Here is a 24,108-nt window from a genome sequence, read left to right as displayed (position 1 = left end):
GTGGTGGGTCACAGGACCGTGGGAAGACTAGAAGTTGTGGTTTAAAAGTGCATTTTTTTTGGATAAGACCCTTATGCCTCGTTTGGGAGCGTTTAGAGTCCTTTGAAACTGCAATTTTAAACTGTATTAGAACTGTTAAGTGTTGGGGTCCATTAAAGTCCATTAAAATGAGAAAAATCCTGGAATGTTTTCCTCAAAAACATAATTTCTTCTCGACTGAACAAAGAAAGACATCAACATTTTGGATGACATGGTGGTGAGTAAATTATCTGGATTTTTTTTAAAAGTTGGACTAATCCTTTAAATATTAAGCAGGTCTTTTTAAACCCTGTTCCTAGAGAGTCATCATCCTGCTCTATTTTTAATCAAAATACCCAATCATGATCTTCAGGATTAATTGAAAATGAGTTATGTTTGAACAAGCAAGAGAAAAGTTCTCTCTAAGTGTGAATAATAATAGCCCGGCACTAAAGAAACAAGTCAATTCATCCATCCATCAAGAAATGAGCACCCACTTATATCACAGCAATGGATCAAAATTATTTTTCAGCTTTATTTAATTGTAGCCCTCTACTTTTTCTAGCATTCTTCTTCATTCGTATCTTCTTTTCATTATCTGCATCTGCTTTTGTGATTGAATTGCAATTGATGTTTTTCTTGCTTTTATTTGCACATTAAATTGCAATCGGTATTTTTACTTTTGCATTCCTTTCAGGACTTATGAAGGCAGTGCTGCATTGTGTGGTACACAGCCGAAGCAATATGACACCGGCGATATACCTCTGATATAGCATTAATTTACACATAAGCAAAGCATAAAAAAACGTTTGATGTACTATACTGGTATGCAAATCTATTTATTATTATTTCCTGAATTCTTAAAGAAACAGTGTTTATCAATTCAATGGTTTAAAAAGCAAACAATGATTTCATAATTTTTTTGTTTAGTTGTTGATTCAAGATGGTTCTTCAACTGTAAAAAAGAAGCTGGGTCTGAGTCTAGCAGCTCAGTAATGGAGCGCACAAAATAATAGAAATTGATTGAGCATGTGTTTTTTGTTGAGGGTGAAGGTATCGCAGTGTAATTATTTGCCTATATTGCACGCACAAAAGCAAGATTCAATAACAGAGCAAGATGTTATTATGTTTAAGCAATCATCAAAATTTGAAAACTAGTTACAGTTTTTAAATTGATTACATTTTGTTTTTCCTCTCGTACGCACGTTTGCGCGGCGGGAGCTGGCACGTGCTTTTAAGGGTTTACACAAGCCCTTGGCAACATACCAGAAGTCATGATCTGATTATGAAAAGTGAAAGCTCAAATGTAATTTTTACACAAAAGATGAAAGGAGTAATATTTCATGCTCATGCAACTCATTTTCAGGCCCTCCTAATACCACACACACACACTTACAGCACCGTATCCCACATCACACTATGTCCTGCTTGGCAAGTATCATTAAACTTTTAATACATGTGCCTGTCTTGCCCATGTCCTGTGCTCTGGTGTAGAGGAGATGAGGAGAACAGGCTTTATATAGATGTCTTACCCACTGGCATTGGACCGTTCCTGCATCCAAAGTGACCTAAAAATGCCAAGCTGAGAGCCAGGAATGAAAGGTACCATGGGAACCAGGAGTCTGATCTGGCGAGCCCTATTCATGTGTCCCTAACCCCTCAAATGTCCTCTCCTTCTGCATGGCCATTTAGAGAAGCGTCTCCTTGCGGGCTGTGGCAGGTTACTGAAGGACAAACGCACACACAAAGCATTAAGATACGTGGTTGTTCTGGGGGTTGTGAGAGATGTGACTCTGCACTGCTCTGTGACCTAGTTGAGTCTATTAATAATGAATTAATGAAGAACTTTATCCAAATGAAATGAAACTAGACAGATCATTTGGGAATTTAGGGAATGCTTCCGTTGATTTATGAGCAGAAATGCGTTTTTCTTGTTTCTAATTCCTAACAGAGATGCCTGTCACCTATGATGTCACTTTTGTTTTTTTGTAACTACCATGGTAAGAGGTTGGTACTTTGGAGAAACCTTGGTGTATGATGTGAATAGTTTAAATATGGTAATCGTTCAGTACCATGGTTCAGATCAAAGAGCAAAACTGCATTACCATCTGATACCATCACTGATTGATGACCACCATGTACGCACTAGTGGCGAAGCTACATAAGGGCCAGGGATGCACTGGCCCACTCAGATTGATGGCTGGCCCACCCAGTCAGAGGAGACACAAAATATGTTTGTGGAAAAGCACAAGAAATCACACATACATTATAATAATCTCTTAAATAATAATTATCACTCAAATACGCATCATTCAGAAATAAATAGCTATTTATATAGAAAGTTTATAATGTGCATTTGTTTCTAAACCATTCAAGCCATTTAAACAATTTGAGCACTGTAAGAAGTTAAAGGGACACTCCACTTTTTTTGAAAATATGCTAATTTTCCAGCTCCCCTAGAGTTAAACATTTGATTTTTACTGTTTTGGGTCCATTCAGCTGATATCTGGGTCTGGTGGTACCACTTTTAGCATAGCTTAGCATAATCCATTGAATCTGATTAGACACTTAGCATCGAGCTCGACTCATCTGTGGTTACATCGTGTACTAAGGCTGATATGGCTAGGAACTATACTCTCATTCTGGCGTAATGATCACGGACTTTGCGTCTGTACCATGGCTGCAGCAGGTGCAATGATATACCGCAGTGCCCGAAAATAGTTCCAGACTCCCAGGCTATTTAAAGTACCAAGGGGACTTTTTTCGGGCAGTGCAAAATATAATTGCGCCTGCTGCAGCCATGGTACAGCAGCAAAGTCCTTGATTATTACACCAGAATGAGAGTAGGCTGTCAACTTTACATTTTCTATTGGTCTTAGTACACAATCTATCTACAGAAGAATCAAGTTTTAAAAGGGAAAAATATTGAAACTCTTTGGTCATTTTTGAGCGTGATGCTAATGGTCTAATCAGATTCAATTGATTATGCTAAGCTATGCTAAAAGTGGTACCGCCACACCGGATGAATGTATTCCAAAATGGTAAAACTCTGGGGGAGCTGGAAAATTAGCATATTTTCAAAAAATGTGGAGTGTCTCTTTAAAGTGAGCTGTTTTCTGTGTGCACAGATTCACACACTTAATCAGCTGGACATGCTCATAAGCGCCTGCATGGAGACACGTGTTTCAAAAAGCACACAAAAACAGAATCTCTTTGTGCTTGACAAGACACACACAAGCAAAATTATCTCGTAATACCACAATCTTGCTACGCATTCTCATGAAAACAGTAATTTATGTCTTAAAGTGAACGCAAACAGTTCAGAAAGAAATCAGATGCGTGTGCCAATATATGGATCCATGCTTATTTGGTCTTAAAGTGGCAGCGCCCTATTTTATTTTCCCTTTTTCAATTTTTTTCCTAATTCAAAGATTATCCGATCCATTTCTCAAAAAATGTAATGTAATTTGTTTAACCACTACTATATTGTAAAATGATGTAATTTGAGAGTAGGCAATGAGATCCATCCAATTTACCGAGGTCCACTCAGTTTAAAATTTCTGGCCTCGCCACTGGTACGCACACACATTCACAACAATATGTTTGCCTTATAATTAAAAATAAGATGCCTTATTAAAGGTATAGTGGAAGATTTTCCAGAATTTTAGAAAAGAACCGCCCTTCACTTTTTGAAGAAATGCACATGCGCCACACTCGAGGGGGAACGCCTATTAAACGTGTGCACGAGAGAGCATGCACGAGCCTAGTTATTCTTGTGCACAAGATGCTGTCATTATTATACTGATCAATTGAGTGAGGACTCAAGACATGATCTGCAATGGGGAAGTAGCTTGTTGCATTTGTGTAATAAATACTATGGTGAACAAATTGAAATTATCAAAAATGAACACACATTTGGTCATAAGGCTACTTTAGACAAATTGAGATGTTTACCATGTCTTTGTGGTGCGTGACTTGTCGAGCATCGCTAATCATAGCTTACATTAACTTTACTAGCAGTGATTTTAAATGGATTTCTTCAAATAGCATGCTAAACTTTACCTGTCGAGTAGAAACTTGGGTACTGAGGCATCAGTGGGAAGCCCAACCTGTGCTTTTAGCGCACACCAGCGTGTGAAATATTCTCCAAAAAACACTCTCGTCTTGGTTCTTTCTTCAGCAGCCTTTCTCTTCGTGTCATACAATTTGAAGACACTTTTTCTCTTGCAACCCTTGAAAAAACACAGTGAGAACGGAAACCGTAAGTCACCACATAAACCTGAAAGTGTGCATGCGCAGAAAGGGACAAGCAAGTACAACGGCCTACATAAACATATTACCAGAATGATTGACAACTAGTAGGACCAATAGTCTTAATGATCCACCCAGAAAAAGAAAATCCTCTGCAATATCTTTAACAAAGCAAGCAGAATAACAAAGATACAAAATAGCATACATGCTTTAAAAACAGAGATAGGAAAGCTAGCAATTTATTATCCTATGCATTTCAACTAGGGCTTCCTACAGTGCAATTCTTTGTGCCTCTGCTCAACGTAAATTACGTGTAGTTGACTATAAACGTGCATGACATTTACCCACATCACATGTTTTTTAACAATGTCCTGGATATTGTTGTTTGATGTTTATATCACTGCATCTATACCTCTACAGCACCCATTATAGTCTATTCTGTTGAATCTGCTTCCATGATGATAAATTGTAACCATCATTTAAGCGTTTGACATATCAGAAGTGCATCCACCTTGACCATGTTTTGTTTAGCAAAGTTTGGTGCAGATCTAAAAATACACGGGATTGTTCTTTGGATGGCATTTAGCTAGATATAAGCTTCATCTGTTCTAAGCTGGAAGTCGGAATTTATGTGCATTGGGAATAACGTTCAACAGCCATTATTTCTGTTTTCTCCTTAACAGCATAAATTCAGCTTGAATTGCTGGCCAAACAGAACACAGAGAGCAAAATAGATTGCGGGGCCACCCGGTGTGCGGAGCTTCGAGTGGTCCGGAGACCTCCGCTAACTCATTCTGCCGCACTAATTATAAACCCCAGAGTAACTTTTTGTTCTCACCTTTGCGAAAATACAGGTACATTTGCTTCTCTCTAGACAGTGAGGTCTGGTGCAAAGACTGATTATAAAAGTAGCAAACGAGTGCTGCCTAATGGGGAGATTGCACATACTGCCGTGTAATGGAAAAACTCCAGACAGGGTTGCAAGCGGAGCAATGCGGCCCTATAGAACAATAACCTCCAGATGTCTGCAGCAGAGCTGCGGGCTGACTGATGCCCGAACGGGTTTCTTCTCAGTGGGGAGGGATGGGGAGCCAGCTGGCAGGGCTGGTTCTTCTGGAGCTACGGGAGCTCAGGGCAATCCATGCAGCCATTTCACACACGCTGACTCTCGGATGCACACACACATAGATTGAAGCACATTCCCTACATCTGCTGTGTGCCGTCCCACAACACAACATGCTTGTTCTAGTTTATTCTTTCCTCGCTGTCTATTGTAATGGTTGCAGCGCTCGTTCCTCTACTGAATGAATAAAGCTTTTCATTAGCCGTGCTGTTATAAGGCGGTGTGCCTTTTGCTGGCACAGCCGTGCTACAATGCATCAGACTAGCTTGGATATCTCTGTGCCTTTGGCTAGACATTTGGAGGAATGCTTCTGCTGAGCCAATGAGAGTTGATTGGATAAATCAAGGTCTTTATCAGAGCTCCCAATGTCCTGTTTGTCAGCGGGCAAAAAATGGGTGAGATGGAGTGGATGACAGAGAGACAGAGATTGAAAAGATGAATGCACCAAACTAATGAACAGATCTGTGCGGGGAGAGATAAGGTTTTTGTCCGTGTTGGAACACATTCTGCTAGCTGACTGCAGTGTGTCTCGAAACGCAGCCTCCCAAAGGTCACATTGCTGACCGGGCGTATGCTGGTATTGCATACAGGGTTAGTATTTTAGAGTTTTTTATACAGGCAATGGCCATGATGGTTATTTTGTATGTGTTTATCCTTTTAAAAAGCATTGAAAATGGAAAATATAAGTTCAGGTTTAATGTGCTGGTGTTTGTTCTAAGAAGATATTATAGAAGACAGACAAATTAAAAGCCATGTTTAATAACTTATTAAATTGTAAACTGTGGAAACCAAGCGTGCTGCACAAGCCCTGAAAGGTGAAGCCAAAATGTCTCGATTGCCCCCCAGTGACTGGTCCTAGTATAGGTTATAAAACCAGCCTCCCCCATGTTATTCAGTGGGACTTGAGCCCAACTAAACAATTTAATTACACTTCAATTTTTTTTCCGAAGTTGGTTTCTGTCATTTACAGTTGTATTTATTTAGCTGATGTAAATTTAAGTGTTTGTTTTTAAAATAAGTTTGTTTTTAGTTAATTATTTAATGCTATAAAAACTGTGGTGTGATGTCATGATTGACAGCTGTAATATGGCATTCTGCGAGGGCGGGGCCTTGATTTTGCGGCTTAACTTCCTGCTCAATACTGCACAGGACTGGTCCCTGAATTGCTACTGCGCAGACTCAAGACCCAAGATGTCAGCGCCATATCGGGACACTGGCGGCTTCACTTTTCACAAATGAAAAAGAGCGAATGGGCGTCGTCCATCTATTTTTACAGTCCATGGTTGGACAGGTGTGCCACACGTGTCCAGGTGGCTGTCTGCAGTATAAATCATAAGCCCCGCCTTCTTCTTGTAAACAAATGGGACATGAGCCACACTTCAAATAATTTTGTCGCAAACATGATTTCTGTTATTCTAGTTATTTCCTATAACGTTAATGTACATTTGCTGTTAAGGGTTTTGCTTTAAGTTAGTTAGTGCTATTGAAAATAATAATTTGTTTGTTTGTGATTGAGTTAAATGGGAAAATGGGTGGGACCTTTTTACCATAGAGTCTGGCTTCAAATACTAGTGCAATATGACATGTCGTCCATCTTTTTTTTTAATCTTTGCTCAAAACATGAGTAAAGTAGCTGTCTTCACTTAAAGCTACTATAATAAATACTGCTCTAGTGGAAACATTTACTTTTTTAATTGATTTGGGTCATTAAAATTTGGTGGATTTCCTCAACTGGAAGTGGTTATGTGGGTGCACACTTATGTTGGATCCATTTTTAATTGCATCACCCTTCTCATTCTTGCGATATCCAATTTTTTAGTGTACCACCCAGAAACAAGACCCAGATGAATCATTGCATTGACGTTGTGCGCATTCAAGTCAATACTACAAAGTAACTGCAAAGTTACAAGAGAAACTCCCAGGAGCTATGAAGCGCTGTTAAACAAAATTATTAACATTTATATTACCAGCACCAAAATACATGTACATGTAAATGAATAAGCAACAGGATCCAAGCTTTGAAGCATACATTGAATGTATATACAACATTTTTGCATTCTTTTTTTAAATGCACATTTCGGCTTAGTATTTGTGACCATGCCTGTGAAATTAAAGTCTTAAAATTTAATTATGAGATTAGGAGCATTAAAGTTTGATTGCATTGATTCACATTGATTTCAATCTATGACATGACCTCAATAAGTCAATATTAAACATGATGTCAACTGATTTTATTTTACAATATTACTAGTCTTGCGTTTAATAATGCATTGCTGCTTAGACCTTTATGCAAATTTCTCTAAAAACGAGTTTTATAACTGTCGGCTATCAGCAACATGAATATAAAACACTCACACATACACACACACACACACACACACACACACACACACACACACACACACACACACACACACACACCTCATCTAATATGAATCATTGGTAAATTTAGTGTTCAGGAGAAAGCTGGAATGTTATTTTTTATCTGTTCATGGTGCCAGAGCATTATTTAGCGTTCACTGCTCACCTTGATTTCTTTTCTCTCACATTTTCTATCTCTTTTTCATTCTCTCCCTCTTTCTTTATCTCTCTCTATCTCTATAACCTCTTCTTTCTCTATTTCACCCTCTTATGCACAGTAATTCCACCTGCCGCCCCCTGAAAGGTCTTGTTGCGACCCATTCTCTCTCTCTCTCTCTCTCTCTCTCTCTCTCTCTTTCGCTCTCTCGTTCTCTCTGCAGCGGGTACCTGTGAGCTTTGTGGATGAGCAGAGCTGAGGCGGAAGTGATTTTATCAGCCTCTCACAGCTGCCCTCCTCGTTCATTCATAACTCCCTCCCTCTGATACAATTCCTCCATTTTCCGAGCTCGCTCAAGCCCCTGCAGCCAGATTCATCAAGCTGTGAAAAATTAAAACAAAAGAGGGAGAAACTACAATATGTTTGCTCAGATTTGCCTCACATCTGTTTGAGCTCTTCTGCAGACAAACCGTGTTTGTGAGACATTGATAGGCTGACCTGCCTACGCATGCTTGAGTTGGCATCCCCCGCCATCAAGAGAGAGAGAAAGACGAGAGAGAATGCTGGGATTTGGCAAAAGCGTTTCGGCAAGGAAATACAGTGCCGTACAGAGCCGGGTTGTCAGGGGAAGAAATGGCAACACAGGATTACATGAAAAGCTGACAATTCAGAGATGAGCACTAAAGACACTAAATGAAGCACAACACAGTCCCTCACATAGACATCCAGGGCATCCAGACACTGTAAATTATCTCCTCTGAAACGGTAGCTTGGGGATCCGGGGATGTTTGATTGGTCGTCGCAGCCCTCGCCTTGGCCTTTGGATGAATCGAGTCAGGGTCAGCGACAGCTCTAGTTTTTCTTGTCTAAATTATTGATGTGGTATTTCATCAATCTTTTTCATTGGACACCCGTGAGGAAATGTCATGGTATGCGTCAATGTGATATTGCTGTGTTATAAGGACTGGTTTACAGAGGCCTTGATTCGATTTGTCATTTTGATTGGTCCTTTAAGCAGAAACCCCGCAGCTAACTTTACGATCCCGGTGTAGGGCTCAGGTGCACATGCACAGCTTTCAAGCCACGACCTCACAAATAACGGATAATTGGTAATAATTGGACAAGAGTGTTTATCTCTTCAAGCAGGTCTGAGTGACTTCCCTCAGGAAATGTTTAATAGCTCAACAGACGTGATGCCCTTTCATAGCTCAGTAGACGTGATGTTTTCAATTTGCGTCTTCTTTAAATATCAGCTTTGTCTCAGATGATTTTATTAAAGTTCTTTTTGAGAAATTAAAATAAGCACTCTACAAAATGCCGGGTTGTTGTTTTTAACCCATAATGGTTGGTTTATAAATTTATCTATGCTGGGTTGTTATTACCCAAACATGGGTAGAAACAACCAGCATTTTGGGATGCAACATTGGTTTTGCTCATATATTCCCCAGCTATGGTTTGAAAACAACCAAGCATTTTGTAGTGGAACCAAGCAAGTGAATGTAGTGGAATGTAAAAAGCAGATGACTGAGAAAAATGTCTCCTTGATTTTTTTGCTGCCTTGAAGATACAAACACAATTAAACATGTCTTAAGTTTATCTACTGTATGTGAACTGTCAAGATATTTATAGTGCTTGATAAACTTCTACATTGTTTTTCTTTAATTTGTCGTGTACTGTTTTTATATTTCATATATGGTGTGTTTATATATTTTCTCCACAGATTGCTGGGGATGGTTTCTATGGCGGATCCTCCCACAACCACTACCAAAATCCTAGGCTCATTACGTTTCCACGACAACACCAGCGGGGCTCCACCAATGGGCTGCGACGACAGAAGCGAGACTGGGTCATTCCACCAATCAACGTGCCTGAAAATTCCAGAGGTCCCTTTCCGCAAGTTCTTGTCAGGGTCAGTGTCATTTATGGTTGCTAGCCTTTAAAAGCATGGAAAGCTTATGTTGATCATGAAACCTTCACTTCATTTTCCTTGCAAGTGTTGCTAAAGCTCACTTGGTAATTGCATTGTGTTAGCAGTGCAAAAGTTCATGGGTTCGATTCCCATTGATACAGTACTTATAATCAGTTTGTATTGCACTGTAAGTCACTTTGGATATAAATGCCTATAAAATGCATGAATGTAAAATTCAAATGTTCACTTTTACTTGATGAACATAGACTTGATATAAAATAAAGGCGCTATAAAGGTTCTTTAAAGCGATACCAAAGTTGAACCAATATTGGTTTCCCATCCATATGAACCACTTAGTTTTTAATCATCTTTTTATGGTCTGAAGAGCCTTTTCCACTACAGTACATTTTTTATGAAACAGAAGGTTTTTTTTGTGCCATCATGTGTCCCCTTCCTGATTAATAAAACACTGGATTTGGAGAAACATTAAAACACTAATAAACACTGGGTTTCCTTCACTAAGCATGCCTATGCATAAATTTGTGCGTGAGATGTGCGTACAGATTTTTTTACGAACAAATCGTGATACAACAAAAACTTTCGTATCAAAATGTCTTCTAAATGTGCGCAAAAAATCATGAATGCCTAAAACCACTCGTACGCAATAATCACGTACGCTATAATCAAACACTAGGCTATAATTATTCAATTCAATTTTATTTATATAGCGCTTTTCACAATTGTTAATTGTTGCAAAGCAGCTTTACATGAGTAGATGTAGAGTAGAACACTGAAAATCAATACATAGTATAAGAAGTAGAATATAGCGGCTAAGGATAAACCGTGTAAGCGAGCGTATTAATAATGTATACAGTAAAGTGCTAAGTTAAGCCAAAGTTGGCTGACTCTCCCTGGGACTAAAAAAACCCCTAGGAGAAATTAATATTTATATATATAGACACAGTAGGGATAGCGGATTAAACTGGTTCAGGCGGTGGTCGTTGGTCGCGCATCGGCTGGGCATCACGTTGAAGGAAAGCCAGTAGATCAGTGGTGCGATGACCTTCACAGCAACAGGAACTGGGTCTGTTTGTCTCATTGTCCTCGGGGTCGAGGACGAGACAGGGAGACAAAAAGAGAATTCTATTAGCGTAGGGGCCGTTCGCATGTAATGCAAGTGTCATACATATATATTGCGGCAAGAGTAAATTACCCATATGAGGTATGTGAGTGCTTTGTTCTAGACAAAATAACTACTGCGGGAAAAGTACATTTACTGGACATTCTATGTGAATGCTTTGTTAAAGAAGAATGTCTTAAGTTTAGATTTAAATTGCTCGACTGTGTCTGATACTCGAACATTATTTGGTAAATCATTCCAGAGCTTAGGGGCCAAGTAGGAAAAGGATCTACCACCTTTAGACACTTTTGATATTCTAGGGATGTTATAATGTTAATATAATTATAGAGTTAATATATAAAAATATACATGATTACATTTTATATTTTAATAATTTCTGTATTATAAATTATTATACATGATCTATATTATTATTATTATATACATTATTATAGCCTACTTAATTTTTCAAAACATATAAAGAAGATGCGCGTAATGACGCTCACTTTTTAAATCTCGTTATGAAAGCGTCTGTTAATGCCTAATATAGCCTAAACGTCATGTAAATGTAATGAGAATTCCAAAAGTCAATCACTTGATCTTCTGTCTGTTTTATTTTAGATACAGATGCGCGTCATATTAATTAAATGTCATATCTAATACTACTTTAATGTTATTCCGGTCGGTGGACAGCACTGGCTTTCTCCAGCGACAGCAAAACCAAATAAAAAATGCAAAGCAAAACGAAACTTTACCGATAATAAATATGATCATGGATTTCTTTTCAAGCTCTTTTGCTTTCATGACAAATTGATCTAAAATTTTCTGTGGACTAGCACTGCACTTTGGAAAACCCTTATATGGAGCTGGTTTGGGCGTGTTTTATGCAAATTACCAACCTTGTGCACGCGGCCGCTCATGTAGAACACTCCAAATTCACTAACGTAAAAACAAGTATAAGAACAAACTCTTGTGCGTACACACGTGTTTTTGTGAGATTTTCAAGTGTGAGTATAAATACCAAAAAGTTACGCAATTATTAAGGAATGAGACCCATTGAAATGCGTGTTTCAAACTTAAGTTTCATTCTGAGACATAAAAGAACAAGTATCCTCTCAAAAGCTTTTACTGGAGCCCCGTCTCAGACACAAATGTCTGAAACACCGATTCTTCCTCGCCTCACGTCTCTTGAACCACAGAGACACCTAAGAGGTTAAAAGCGCAGTATCACAGGTGAACAGTTTTAAGAGCCTTCATTCAGACAGCTCTCGTGCGTCTGCTGCTAAGGGCCCTTCTAAGGGAAGTAGAGGACTTGTGCTTTCCTCTCTGAGTCAAGGGTTGATGAGGAGGGGGTTTGGAAGTAGGTTGGCACAGGGCAACAACATCACTCATCCACCTAATGCTTCTACAAAGCCTCTCCTCAAGTTTTTCCAGCATGAGATGAGAAATGAGGATGGCAGGATCTTTCATATCTTTGGGGCTCACTGCTGGGTTTGGCGTGGTTATGGGAAACCATTTGATGGCGGATGGTGGGTTATTTTTACTTCGCAGTACATTTCATGTCCCCACCATGGTTTCAGCAGCAGCAACAACATAAACAAACAGCTTTTGAGGACTAAATGCAACATCCGGTAGACTTCCATCTAGAATCAATAACAACACCTGAGTCCTTTTACAGTAGTTTATTTTCTGATAACACGGGAAATAAAAGACAAGTAAATTACCTTTGTTCATAATGCATATCATCTATTATACTGAGGTAATGTTACTGTTTAAAATTAATGTATGTTAGCTACAGGTCCTTGAATTCTTGCCTTGCTGCCAAAGTTCTCCACACAAGTGATCCATGCTCATCGTCTCCCCTCATCTATAGCAAACAAATTTTTTTTATTTTCGACAAGGTATTTCAAAAATCAGTTAAGCCACTAACCATACCGATAGATAAATAAATACAGATTGGAAGTTCACTTTGGTTCAGGCTTGTGTTCATAACCGTCACAGTTCAATTCCAATTCTCAAGAACGCAAGTACAGAGGACGCATAAAAATACCCGGATATGTTCATGATATCGAGGATGCATCGAGTGCAGACTTGCTTCGAAGTTTAGGTCTCTGCAGAACAAAAAAGGGCGTTTCCCAATTTGGGTGCGTTTTTAAACTGGGATAAGACGTTTTCAACCATCCGATCAAGCCATACATCGTTATTTTTTAACACCTTTTTCAGTTGAAAACGCCCTCTTTCTCAAAATGCATTTGGGAATCACCCACTCAATTTGAGCCAATCAGACAAAGAGGCGGAAAAACACCTATTTCAATATAAAAACACCCCAAAATTGGGAAACACCTCTTTTTGTTCAGCAGAGACCCCTGGTCTCGACTAAAATCACTTTACGCCCCAGAACTCTTTGCGGCAAAACAATGGCGGAGGTCAGGTGACCAACAGGAAGATCGCACACATCTCGATTCTCACAAATGCGTTCTGTGTTCTCGTGACCTTCTGAGCTCGTTTTCAAGGTAGCCTGCAAGACAGATCTTGAATTGGGAAAAAAAATTTTTTTCTAAACTTACTGCTAAATCACAATTAAACAACATATTTCTGACCAAGCATTTAGCTTTTAACATAGCTTTTGTTTCTTATAGTCAAATTGGGCTAAAAAAAACTTTTTTCTCGAAGTATGCATACAGTTTGTTAAGCGCCTCACGCGACTCTGTACGTAACCCCTCCCATAGGGAATCCTCTGTCTTTATTCAGTGATGATTGATTCTTTTAACTGGAAGGCGAGACTTGTGTTGCCAGAGCGGCCATTTTGGTTTTGTGTGTACATTGTATTTAAGGCATTTGTCAAAATGATAATAATCTCCTAATTAAATATTAATTTATAACACTTATGCCTTGGCAACAGGTTTATTAATAGTTTGTTAATTTACAGCAGGTACTTTTAACAGTCCTTTAATTGAACCATTACCTTTAATATCTGTCTAAAACAAAACACTTGTGACTCCTGCACTAAGGGTAAAAAAAACGTTATCTTCTTCATGTTAATCTTACGTGTGATAAACTAAAACTAACATAGATTCTGTGAGCTGTGTTTTCTTTTAGAGCCAACATAAAACACACTTACAGTCTGTAAATCACAAACGCGAGAATTTACTAGCAAAGTTGGAAATGCCTTGGGGCGTTTCAGATTGAGGCGTGTCAGGCAGGTCTCTGGATCAGCGATCTCTTCAGAATTGAGAATGAATGCAGATCTTATACATGCACAAACAGCTAAATAACCAACTATATAAAAAAAGAAAACATGAAATCATATTTTTTGACCCCCTTAAACATATACTGATTGTGATTGGATGAAAGGTGTCGGAGGTCATTATTAAGGGTTGTGATCAGCACTGATGCTGTTACTCCTTGTGGCGCCTCAACAACTGACAGGTGGATGACATCAAGTATCGCGAGAGCATTTCGAAAAAAGTCTCCTTTGTATGATTTCTCGAATCGCTCTTGCCGGATTTGATGTTATCTGCCACTCGGTTCTTGTGACGCCACATGAAGTCCAACAAGCCAGTTGTATCAGTTACTGGTTAGATCAGCATAGCAGTCAAAAAAAGGGACACCAGACATCTCGTACGTGACAAATAATAAAATACTGGACGTCCCGGCTAATACGGGACAGTTGGCAACCCTGACACACACAAACACACACACTTATGTGTTATTTTGAGGTGTGCTATCCGAATCTGTGTTTTGTCTGAGGTTGTACAAGCTCAAGTTTCTCTTATCTGTTCTTGAGACTTGCCATTCTGTGAACTGTCCTCATAAACTCCCTCACGTACTTTTGTAGCTCTCAGATTACACCAACGGATTACCACAATCTCTTTCCACTGATGCACACATGGACAACACTTAAAACCACCCTTATGGAAAGATTAGAAAACCTGTGAAAGGCATGGGACCCATTTGAGGGGATGTTTTGATAACCCATCTTCACCTCTAGCCTTAAATGTTTGGCTTTAGACACCTTGGTCTGTGGTTCTGACACATTTTGTAATGCTTTACTCTTGTTGGCTATTTTCAGAGAGTAGGCTGCTGAAACCACACTAATAGTCTGCACTATTTCCAAAGTAAATCACTCTTTACTTTATACATTACATTATTAAAAAAAAATATATATAGCTAATTTGTTGCCTTCTGGATTGCACATACATGGCTCATTTTAAATGATGAGGCTTATTTTTTATTTAACAGAAGTCTGACTTTAATATATTTCTGAACAGCTTCTATAATGTAGGAGTCTTGTGGTACTGAGGACATGATGTAACATGCAGAACCTTGAATTACACCCATGCATCTGCATCTAGTTTCAAATTTCGAAACGCAATCGTTGAAATTTACATCTAAGTACATTTTGCTTCAGAAAAAAAAGAGGAGGCGAAGACGGCTATCTGGGTTTGGGTTTTAAAGAAATGTATTAATGCACAATGGAGGCTCATGACATCTATTCCGAGGGGCGTAAATTCAAAATAGGTCTTGTCATGTCATGTCAAAATATGTGTTTTGTGTGGCATGTTGACCTATGTGCATCATGCGTCATGTCAAAATACATGCCTGTTACACAAGCATCGAAAGGGTTTATGATAAAAGAGACACTCACTTTCACAAAATACTCGCAAGACACTAAACTCTGATTGCATATGAGATTAAGCGAGCTGGCAAACACGAGCGTCTGGTTGATCATAAACCCCTTCAAAGCGTCTTCAGCAGGCATGTATTTGACATGACACGTGATGCACATAGGTTCACACGATAGCCAAACACATATTTTGACATGATGATGGACTAAATATATGTTTTGATGAGCTATACATTGTGCTCGAAAATGTCACTGTTAATGCAAAAATGTATTAAAGTCGTAAAAATGGTATTGCTTATTGTTAGTTTATGTTAACTAGTGCATTTACTAATGTCAACAAATACAACCTTATTTTAAAGTGTTACCAATTATTATTTAAGGAGTGAATGACTTCTCAGGATAAAAAAACACCACTGTTAAACCTCCACAGTACATTGGAGTTTCAGAGACAATAATAAAAGCATAGATGCATTTTCTCTTGTTTACATTTTCTACATACCCAATTACCTGCTAAATTCGAATTCCGATAAACAACGCATAGTCTCCCCAAACACAAAATGAAAGAGGTGAATTCTTAATTTACTGACTAGCTCAAATCAATTTCCATTCTCTTATATTGGTCCATTAGCTCCGAGGGGAGATAGGGAGCCACGGTGCACCTGGCCAGCGCCGGTATTCATATTCTCTGTGCCCTATTATTTAGCGAGCAGTGCTGGGGCTTTGTCGTTGCATGGATGATTTACAGAACGAACTGCAAAGGGATATGTACGCTAATGCCACTAATGGCTGCTGCCGCCTGGCAATTGTACTCAATGATACCTGGGCCCTGAGAAAAGAAAGAGAAGCGGAGATTTTGCTAATAAAAACATGCATATGTTCTCAACATTAGCTGAAGAATAACGCAGTGCAGAGGTATCAGTGGAGTAATGAGAACAGATTGTGTTCAGTAGAGCAGTGGTTCGTAAACTGGGACCAGTGACGCATGCAGTAGCCTACTGTAAGTCTGGAATGTGATTTTGAGAAATACCAGATAATGAAATGATAGATTATGTGATAATACTGTAGTTATATAAAAGAAGCAGTATTGTGTTTTATTATTCTGACTTTAAAATCATTATTTTTTATTTATTTAAAGGCATAGTTCTTTAACTAGTGAAGTAAAAGTGACATAGTGGCAACTGTATTGAAAGTGACTTCTGCACTTAACCCATCTTAGTTAGTAGTGAACACACACAAAGCAGGGGGAAGCTATTACTGCAGTGCCCCATAGAGCAGTTGTTCCCAACCCTTTTCACTATGGGCTCTATCATACACCCGGCGCATTGCACGACGCAAGTGTCTTTTGCTAGTTTCAACCAGGCGCAATGATCATTTTTACGTTTAGCGCCACCTTGTTTAAATGGCAAATGCATTTGCGGCCAATGTTGCGCCCATGGGCGTTCTGGTCTGAAAACGAGGTGTGTTCAGGCGCATTGATGGCGCTTTGCTATTTTGAGGCAACTAAAATAGACTACGCCATTGACCAACAAAAACCTGGTCTAAAGTCAATTGCGCAATATGTTTTTTGTTATTTAGAGAGCACGTTAGTAATAACCGCCTATACACGGGACGACAATGCAGGTTTGGTTATCACATACATGAATGCGCAGCAGCACAAAAATGCTTTTGAATATAAAAGATTAAAGGATTGAAATGTAAAAGATTATTATTAAGTCTCTTGGACAATGAGGACCAATTATGAGACGTTAGAAGGAACAAAGAGCTGCTTCACTTGCAGCCTGGTAAGCGAATAAATGCTTTGCTTTAAACTAATTAAAAAAATAGATAAAAAACATCTATTTTTATGTAATAAAAATGAAAACAAAAATTTTTTTTGTAATTATTCTTAAACTGGGGGTCTTCTTCCTCCGCTGCTTATTTAGGTAACAAAGTCTGTCATCTAAATAGGAATTAGAGCTTTTAAAGATAAGACTCTCAAGGTTTATTGCACGTTACGTATGGCGTAATATTTGTGCCTCAATCCTGAGTTAGCAATTGTAAGTTTTGAGCACAGAGAACTATATTTTGCAAGCACATTACATAATATTTTGAACAGAAATTAACAATCGCAAAAAAAAATCGTTTGAGCAAATAAAAAACGATTCTGTGCTCAATAAATGTATTTGCTTGTTTGGTATTCCATATATTTACGTGCAGTAATAACCCGTCTCACGCAGTTTACTCAGGTGCTCTCTCACAAACGTCTCTCTCTTCTGTGCGCGCTCAACTCGAAGCACACGCTCGCTCAACTGTCAACAGCGTAACAAGTGTGCCACAAAATCAACCAATCAGAAAATTAAAGGTCACTTTTGATTGGCTGTTGGTCAAATCGCTAGTAGAACCAAAGCCCGTCTGGTCGAACTATCTACAGCATCACGGAAGCTTACTGAAACAAATCTTAAAAAATAACTGACTACAGCGAGACTAATGGATTAAAACACATTTTGGAAAAATAAAAGTGCCTTCATAGTTTTGTGTATTATAATGCTGTTGTGTTGTTTAACTTGCAATATTATATCTCATATTGTGACTAAAGTTAGCTTGACTTATCTTTTTCAAAGCACAGCTGCAGACAATGTCATCAGAACAGCAACCCCTAAATGTCCCACCAAAGCCACATGTGAGTAGTTTGTAATATTTTGGTTATATAATTACTGTATTTATTACCTTTACGTTGTTTGTTTGCATTCTTAGCGTGCAAACTACATTTTGTTGCTTACGTTAACTTATTATTATTTTTTAAAATGAATTACAATTTTAATTCTGCTAATAATGCAAAATGTTACTAAATGTAACTATTAACATATCTATTCCTGCTCCTGTAATGGAATACATGTACTTTGTATGTTGATTGCATAACTCTCATACATCCTCCCCAAGCCTCAAGAAGACCAATTTCAATTTAACATCTGAAATGTCTGGCAGCAACGTGCATTCTAGTTAACGTTATAAGTTTAAATAACGTTTTAAATCATTATGGAGAACAAAGTTAAGCCTTTATTGTTCTCTTAGTTTGCCAAATAAAGTTATCCTGGGAGTTAGCCTACTGCTTTTTTATATAAATTACTTAACGTAAGCAACAAAATGTAGTTTGCACGCTAAGAATGCAGACTAACAAAATAAAGGTAATAAACACAGTTACTAACCAAAATATTACAAACTTACATGTGGCTGTGGTGGGACATTTAGGGGTTGCTGTTCTGATGACATTGTCTGCAGCTGTGCTTTGAAAAAGATAAGTCTAGCTAACTTTAGTCGTAATAGATATAATATTGTAAGTTAAACAACACAACAGCATTATAATACACAAAACTATCAAGGCACTTTTAAGTTAATAATAAAAAAATTTGTTTCAGTAAGCTTGGAGACCAACAGCCAATCAAAATTTACCTTTAATTTTCTGATTGGTTGATTTTGTGGCACACTTGTAATGCTGTTGTAAGTTGAGCGAGCGTGCATCCAGTTGAGCGCACACAGAAAAAGGTTGAAAGAGAGAGAGAGAGAGAGAGAGAGAGAGAGAGAGAGAGAGAGAGAGAGCACCTGAGTAAACTGCGTGAGACGGGTTATTACTGCACGTAAATATATGGATAATAGCAAACAAGCAAATACATTTATTGAGCACAGAATCGTTTTTTATTTGCTCAAACAAATTTTTTTTGCGATAATTTTGTTAATTTCTTTTCAAAATATAATTTAATGTGCTTGCAAAATATAGTTCTCTGTGCTCAAAACTTACAATTGCTCGCTCAGGATTGAGGCACAAATATTACGCCATAGTTACGCCCAAAACATACCCATTACTCATTAAGAGAATATGATCAACCCTTTTCGACTGTGCACTTGGCACACATACCATTTTTCCCGTCGTTAAATTAGCAAAAACGGAATCAGACATGCCCATTTAGACAATGCGCTTAGATCGTTAAAATAGGGCCCTATGTGTTTTAGATCAACTGATGTGCGATGGATCCTGCTAACAAATTATAGGACCGATATTACGTGCGTGTACGAAAACGCATAAACAATCTACATAGCTTTTCGGAGAACTCATTGGGCATACTAATGAAAACCAGTAGTTCAGTGCTTCTGTTTTGACTGAGCGGAGATATCTGAGGGCGATCACCCACACAAAAATAAGACATCAAGTTCTAATGTGAGCCGCTTGCTATGTGATTACAGGTCTCTACCTCAAGCGAGATCTAGTGTGGTAGAAGCATAATTAGATCTCATGGAATGCTCTCTGACTAAAGCTGGCATTCATACATAGCCTATAGCATTACAGCTAGTGTAAGTGTCCTGGTGGGGCTCTTCTATTACCGCCTAACTTAATCAGAGGCAGTAAAAGCATGGGTCAGGGGGTAAAATATTCGCTCGAGTGGAGAGTTTGAATGATTGTTATTTCATACGCTGGCCTTGGATAACTCTAGCGTTAAATAAGCAAGACGTATAGGAGTTGTAATATGAAACTTGTCTCGAAAGTGTTCGAAAGTTCACTCACCTTGAGCACTAAACTTCAATGAATGTGGCCCACACGATTTCATCTTCAAGAACCTTTGTTTAATGGCTTAATGCAGCGCCTTGCTTGCATTTGTGTGTGGGTGTGTGTAATGGTAGCTTTTTTCTTAAACTATATTGTAATGAGAATGTTGACTGATCTTTCCTATTATGCCAAGATGACATTGCGTTCATTTAGCCTGTGAGAAAGTCTCGCTGCTGAATGCTCCCCGCTGACCTTGTGTCTTTCTCACCCACGCAATCCTCATATTTATTTGAAATATGTTTATACATGTTAGAGGTTTGTAACACTAGCTACTCATTACATGATGTGCGGACTGTATCTTTGACATTTTAAAATATATTCATCATTAGATGTCTCTTTTTATGATTGGCTATATCTTTGGTTTAGGATACACCCATTGCTTCACTTTATACTGTACTATGCACATTATTAAAGGAAAACAACACTGTTTTTCAATATTTTACTATGTTCTTACCTCAACCTCAATGAATTAATACATACATATCTTTTTCAATGCGCACACTTTTAATCTTTGTACAGCGCATCTGAATGTGTTAGCATTTAGCCTAGCCCCATTCATTCCTATGGCTCCAAACAGGGATAAATTTAGAAGCCACCAAACACTTCCATGTTCTCCCTATTTAAAGACTCTAACATGAGTAGTTACACGAGTAAGTATGGTGGCACAAAATAAAACTTTTGTTTGGAGCCATAGGAATGAATGGGGCTAGGCTAAATGCCAACACGTTCACGAGGCTCTGTACCAAGATTAAAAGTGCATGCATTGAAAAAAGATAGGTATGTATTCATTCATCTAAGTTGAAGAACATAGTAAAATATTATAAAACGGTGGTGTTTTCCTTTAACAAACTAGATTTTATAGAGCACATTGTGTGATGTACGGTATCCCACAATGCAATTTCCTATTACTTGAACATCTACTTTCATTGTTATGACTAATAATATCAATCACAATAAGATATTTTTATCATTGTTTGTTATTGTGTCATTCCTCCTATTGATTCTTAGTTATTAAAAACACTGTGTAGTGTGTACAGCATTGCTTTCAGTACACAGTAAGCAAGCACTCCATTCTGAACAGCCTTAGATTAGCTATCAAAGGCTTTGTTGCAAACACTCTTTTTATTTTATATAAAAGTTTCACCCAAGAGGTACCAAAAGCCATTTGGAGGCTTATAATGCTAAACTAACACCCCATTAAACAGTGACATCATTATGATAGCCGTGATTCGCTCCATCCTTCTTATTAAGCCCCGCTCTCATCTGCATCTCCGGCTCTTTCTTTATTTTCTCTTCCTCGCCGCCTCGCATGCGCACCTGACATTTCTCTCCGCATCCATTCTTCATACTGCGTGTGTGTGTGTTTGTAAGAGCACGGTGTTGGGAAAGAGAGAGAGAGAGAGCAAAAAGATGGGTGAGGTGGATGGTTGCGACTCGCGTGATAGAAAAAGTGCAGAAGCAGCACAACCAGCCGTCTCATGCAGTCGTGTAGAGGTTGCCTCTCTAATTACCCGCCCCCCTCCTTCACGCTCGTGCCCCACCTCTTAGCTCGTACCCGGGGATTTGTCCATTGTGCTTTTCAATAGACACAGCGTGATTGGACTGAAAGCAGTCATTAGCCTGTGCCACTGTCCCTGGGGTCCTCTTGCTTTTACAGAGAGAGAGAAAAAGATTGACCCGTGGCTGGGAGACTCTGCTTGGGAATACAAAAAGCATCTATTTGTACCATTTACACATTCTGCTGACTTTTGGAAATTAATGGCATTGTTGATATGTGGAAAATTCCACAAGTATACGGCTATTCAGTGGCCGGCTATTTAAAAGCGAAGCTAATGCAGTAATTGCATTTGTGATTCGATTCTTAGCACCCATTAATATTAATTTTCTCACTAATTATCTCATTTCAACACGACTATGTTTCCTTCATCTCAGCTGGGGAAAGGGCTTGGCCCACTGTCACAGACTGTATGTGAATACAGCGCTGTATGAAATCCCTTCATAGGGATAAAGGAATTACACATCAACTAGATTTATGTACTTAATGAATGTCTTAATGCGGTCTGTGCATAAACTGCCTTCAAACACCTGCTAACATGACATGTAGTATGTCTAAACATCCCGATTATGTTTAGATTATGTGCCATAGTTAGAGCTGTCAATTTGATACAAAAGTTAATCAAGGCCCGTTTGATCTGTATATAAACTCTGTAATTAAAAATATTTCTTTCATCAAAACAAGTCAAGCTTAAAGTACTAAGCTAAAGTTAGTGTAGGCACAGCGGCTATTAGGGGAAACATGCTTCAGAAACCACATAGAGATAACAGGTAGTGCTGTCACGGTTATGAAATTTGACTGACGGTTAATCGTCTAATAAATTGTGACGATTATGACGATGAATTGCCTGTTTTATTGCTTTGACATTCTCATACATCTTTTTTTTGCTTGTTCATGAAATAATTTTAACAGATTGTTGTAATTATTTAAATGGAATATTTTGCAAGGATTGCCTGGCAGTAAATATTATTACACATAATACATTTAAAAGTAATTATTTAATAAATATCTTTCAAAAACTGAAAATCTTTGTAAGAAATAAATACCATAAAGTGTCTAAAAATAACTGACTAATTCAAAATAAACTCACTATACCAGAACAGGCATTAAATAGTAGCCAATCTTACTAAGGTCATATTCCGCTTCTTGTGGGAGGGGCAAGTGCTATGCGGTTAGTGATGGGAAGTCCGACTCTTTTTTTGTGAATCAGTTCTTTCGGACAGTTTGTTTCAAAGAACTGGTTCAAAAATCCGATTCACCAGTTCTTTAACGTACTTTACGTAATGATGTCATTCGCATCTAATTCTATCATCCAGGAGGGTAAAATACATAAAAAAATTCAAGTAAAGTCGTGTATGGTTGATTTATTATTATTTAGTTGTCCAACTAAAGCACATTCAAAAACTTTTAACAGAAATCATAATCAAGCTCATAACAACTTAAAATATAATCTGCACATACACACACACACACACAAACCTATCAAATACATTTTAGTCAAAACTGTGTTTAATATAATTAGCTGTACCATGCATATTTCCCGTGAGTTTTATGGTAAAATTAAATAAACTTACTTTATGTCTGTCAATCATCTTAGTTCATGTAGGCTACAGTATTAGCACAGCAACTCACTGATGTCCGTTCTGTTTGGCTCACGCATGCTGCTCAGTATCCACAGTTCTTTAGTTCTTCGGATGCGTCCGATACAAACTGTTCTCAAATCAGTGAATTGGTGACTCCACAAATGCAGCAACCTGTTCCTGACTCGAGAGTCGCTGTATCGTGCTTTTTAGCAACACATGCGCAGTATTAACGGCTCATCAAGTCGGACGCGTCAGATAGAAACCCTTCTTGATTCAGGTATTCATTTTATCAGTGACTCTGGAATACCAGTATGTTTGTTGCGCATGCTCAGCATCAACAAAATTCACCATGTCTCGGTTCAGTCAGTGATACTGTTGGGGAGAGCTTCTACGAGTTAAGATACGGATTACTCTCTCTTAATTAAATTCGAAATGACTGTCGAGCACATCTGAAAGTGAGTAACTTGTGGATCATTGCTGTCTCGAGAGACAAACTTTTTAAACGATTCAGTCCGATTAAGTGTACTGATTCAAGTCGTTCACTGAAAAGTCTGTTTGCAGAATGGCTGATGTTGATTGTGCATTTATCGAGAGAGTTACCGGTTTGTATTTAGTCACCTTACTTTAGGGGGAAAATAAACGGTGCGGGTTGATAAATGTCATGTGACTCAAAAGTGAATGTGTATTTACAACTTAGGTTGCCCAGTGTCCTCACTGACAATATCAAGCCTTCATGCTGAATGAGTGACTCCGGGCGGGCTGCCGCCAAAGCAGCAAGCAGGCTCCTGATTGGTTAACGCGGGGCAAAAATCAGCCAAAGTTCAA

At 38.4% G+C, this 24,108-nt stretch overlaps 1 protein-coding gene across 1 annotated transcript in view; it reads left to right on the top strand.

Moving 5' to 3' along the window:
- Positions 1 to 24,108, top strand: part of cdh4 (cadherin 4, type 1, R-cadherin (retinal)) — a 298,802-nt gene that overhangs the window by 181,263 nt on the left and 93,431 nt on the right. Inside the window, exon 5 of the mRNA XM_065241440.2 lies at positions 9,631 to 9,819. Coding sequence (XP_065097512.1) covers positions 9,631 to 9,819 — 189 coding nt within the window. The remainder of the gene's footprint in view (positions 1 to 9,630; positions 9,820 to 24,108) is intronic.

Source organism: Paramisgurnus dabryanus, chromosome 14, assembly GCF_030506205.2.
Source record: "Paramisgurnus dabryanus chromosome 14, PD_genome_1.1, whole genome shotgun sequence".
NCBI classification, from domain to species: Eukaryota; Metazoa; Chordata; class Actinopteri; order Cypriniformes; family Cobitidae; genus Paramisgurnus; species Paramisgurnus dabryanus.
Note: the sequence above shows the minus strand (reverse complement) of the source record. Positions and strands in the feature narration are given on the sequence as shown.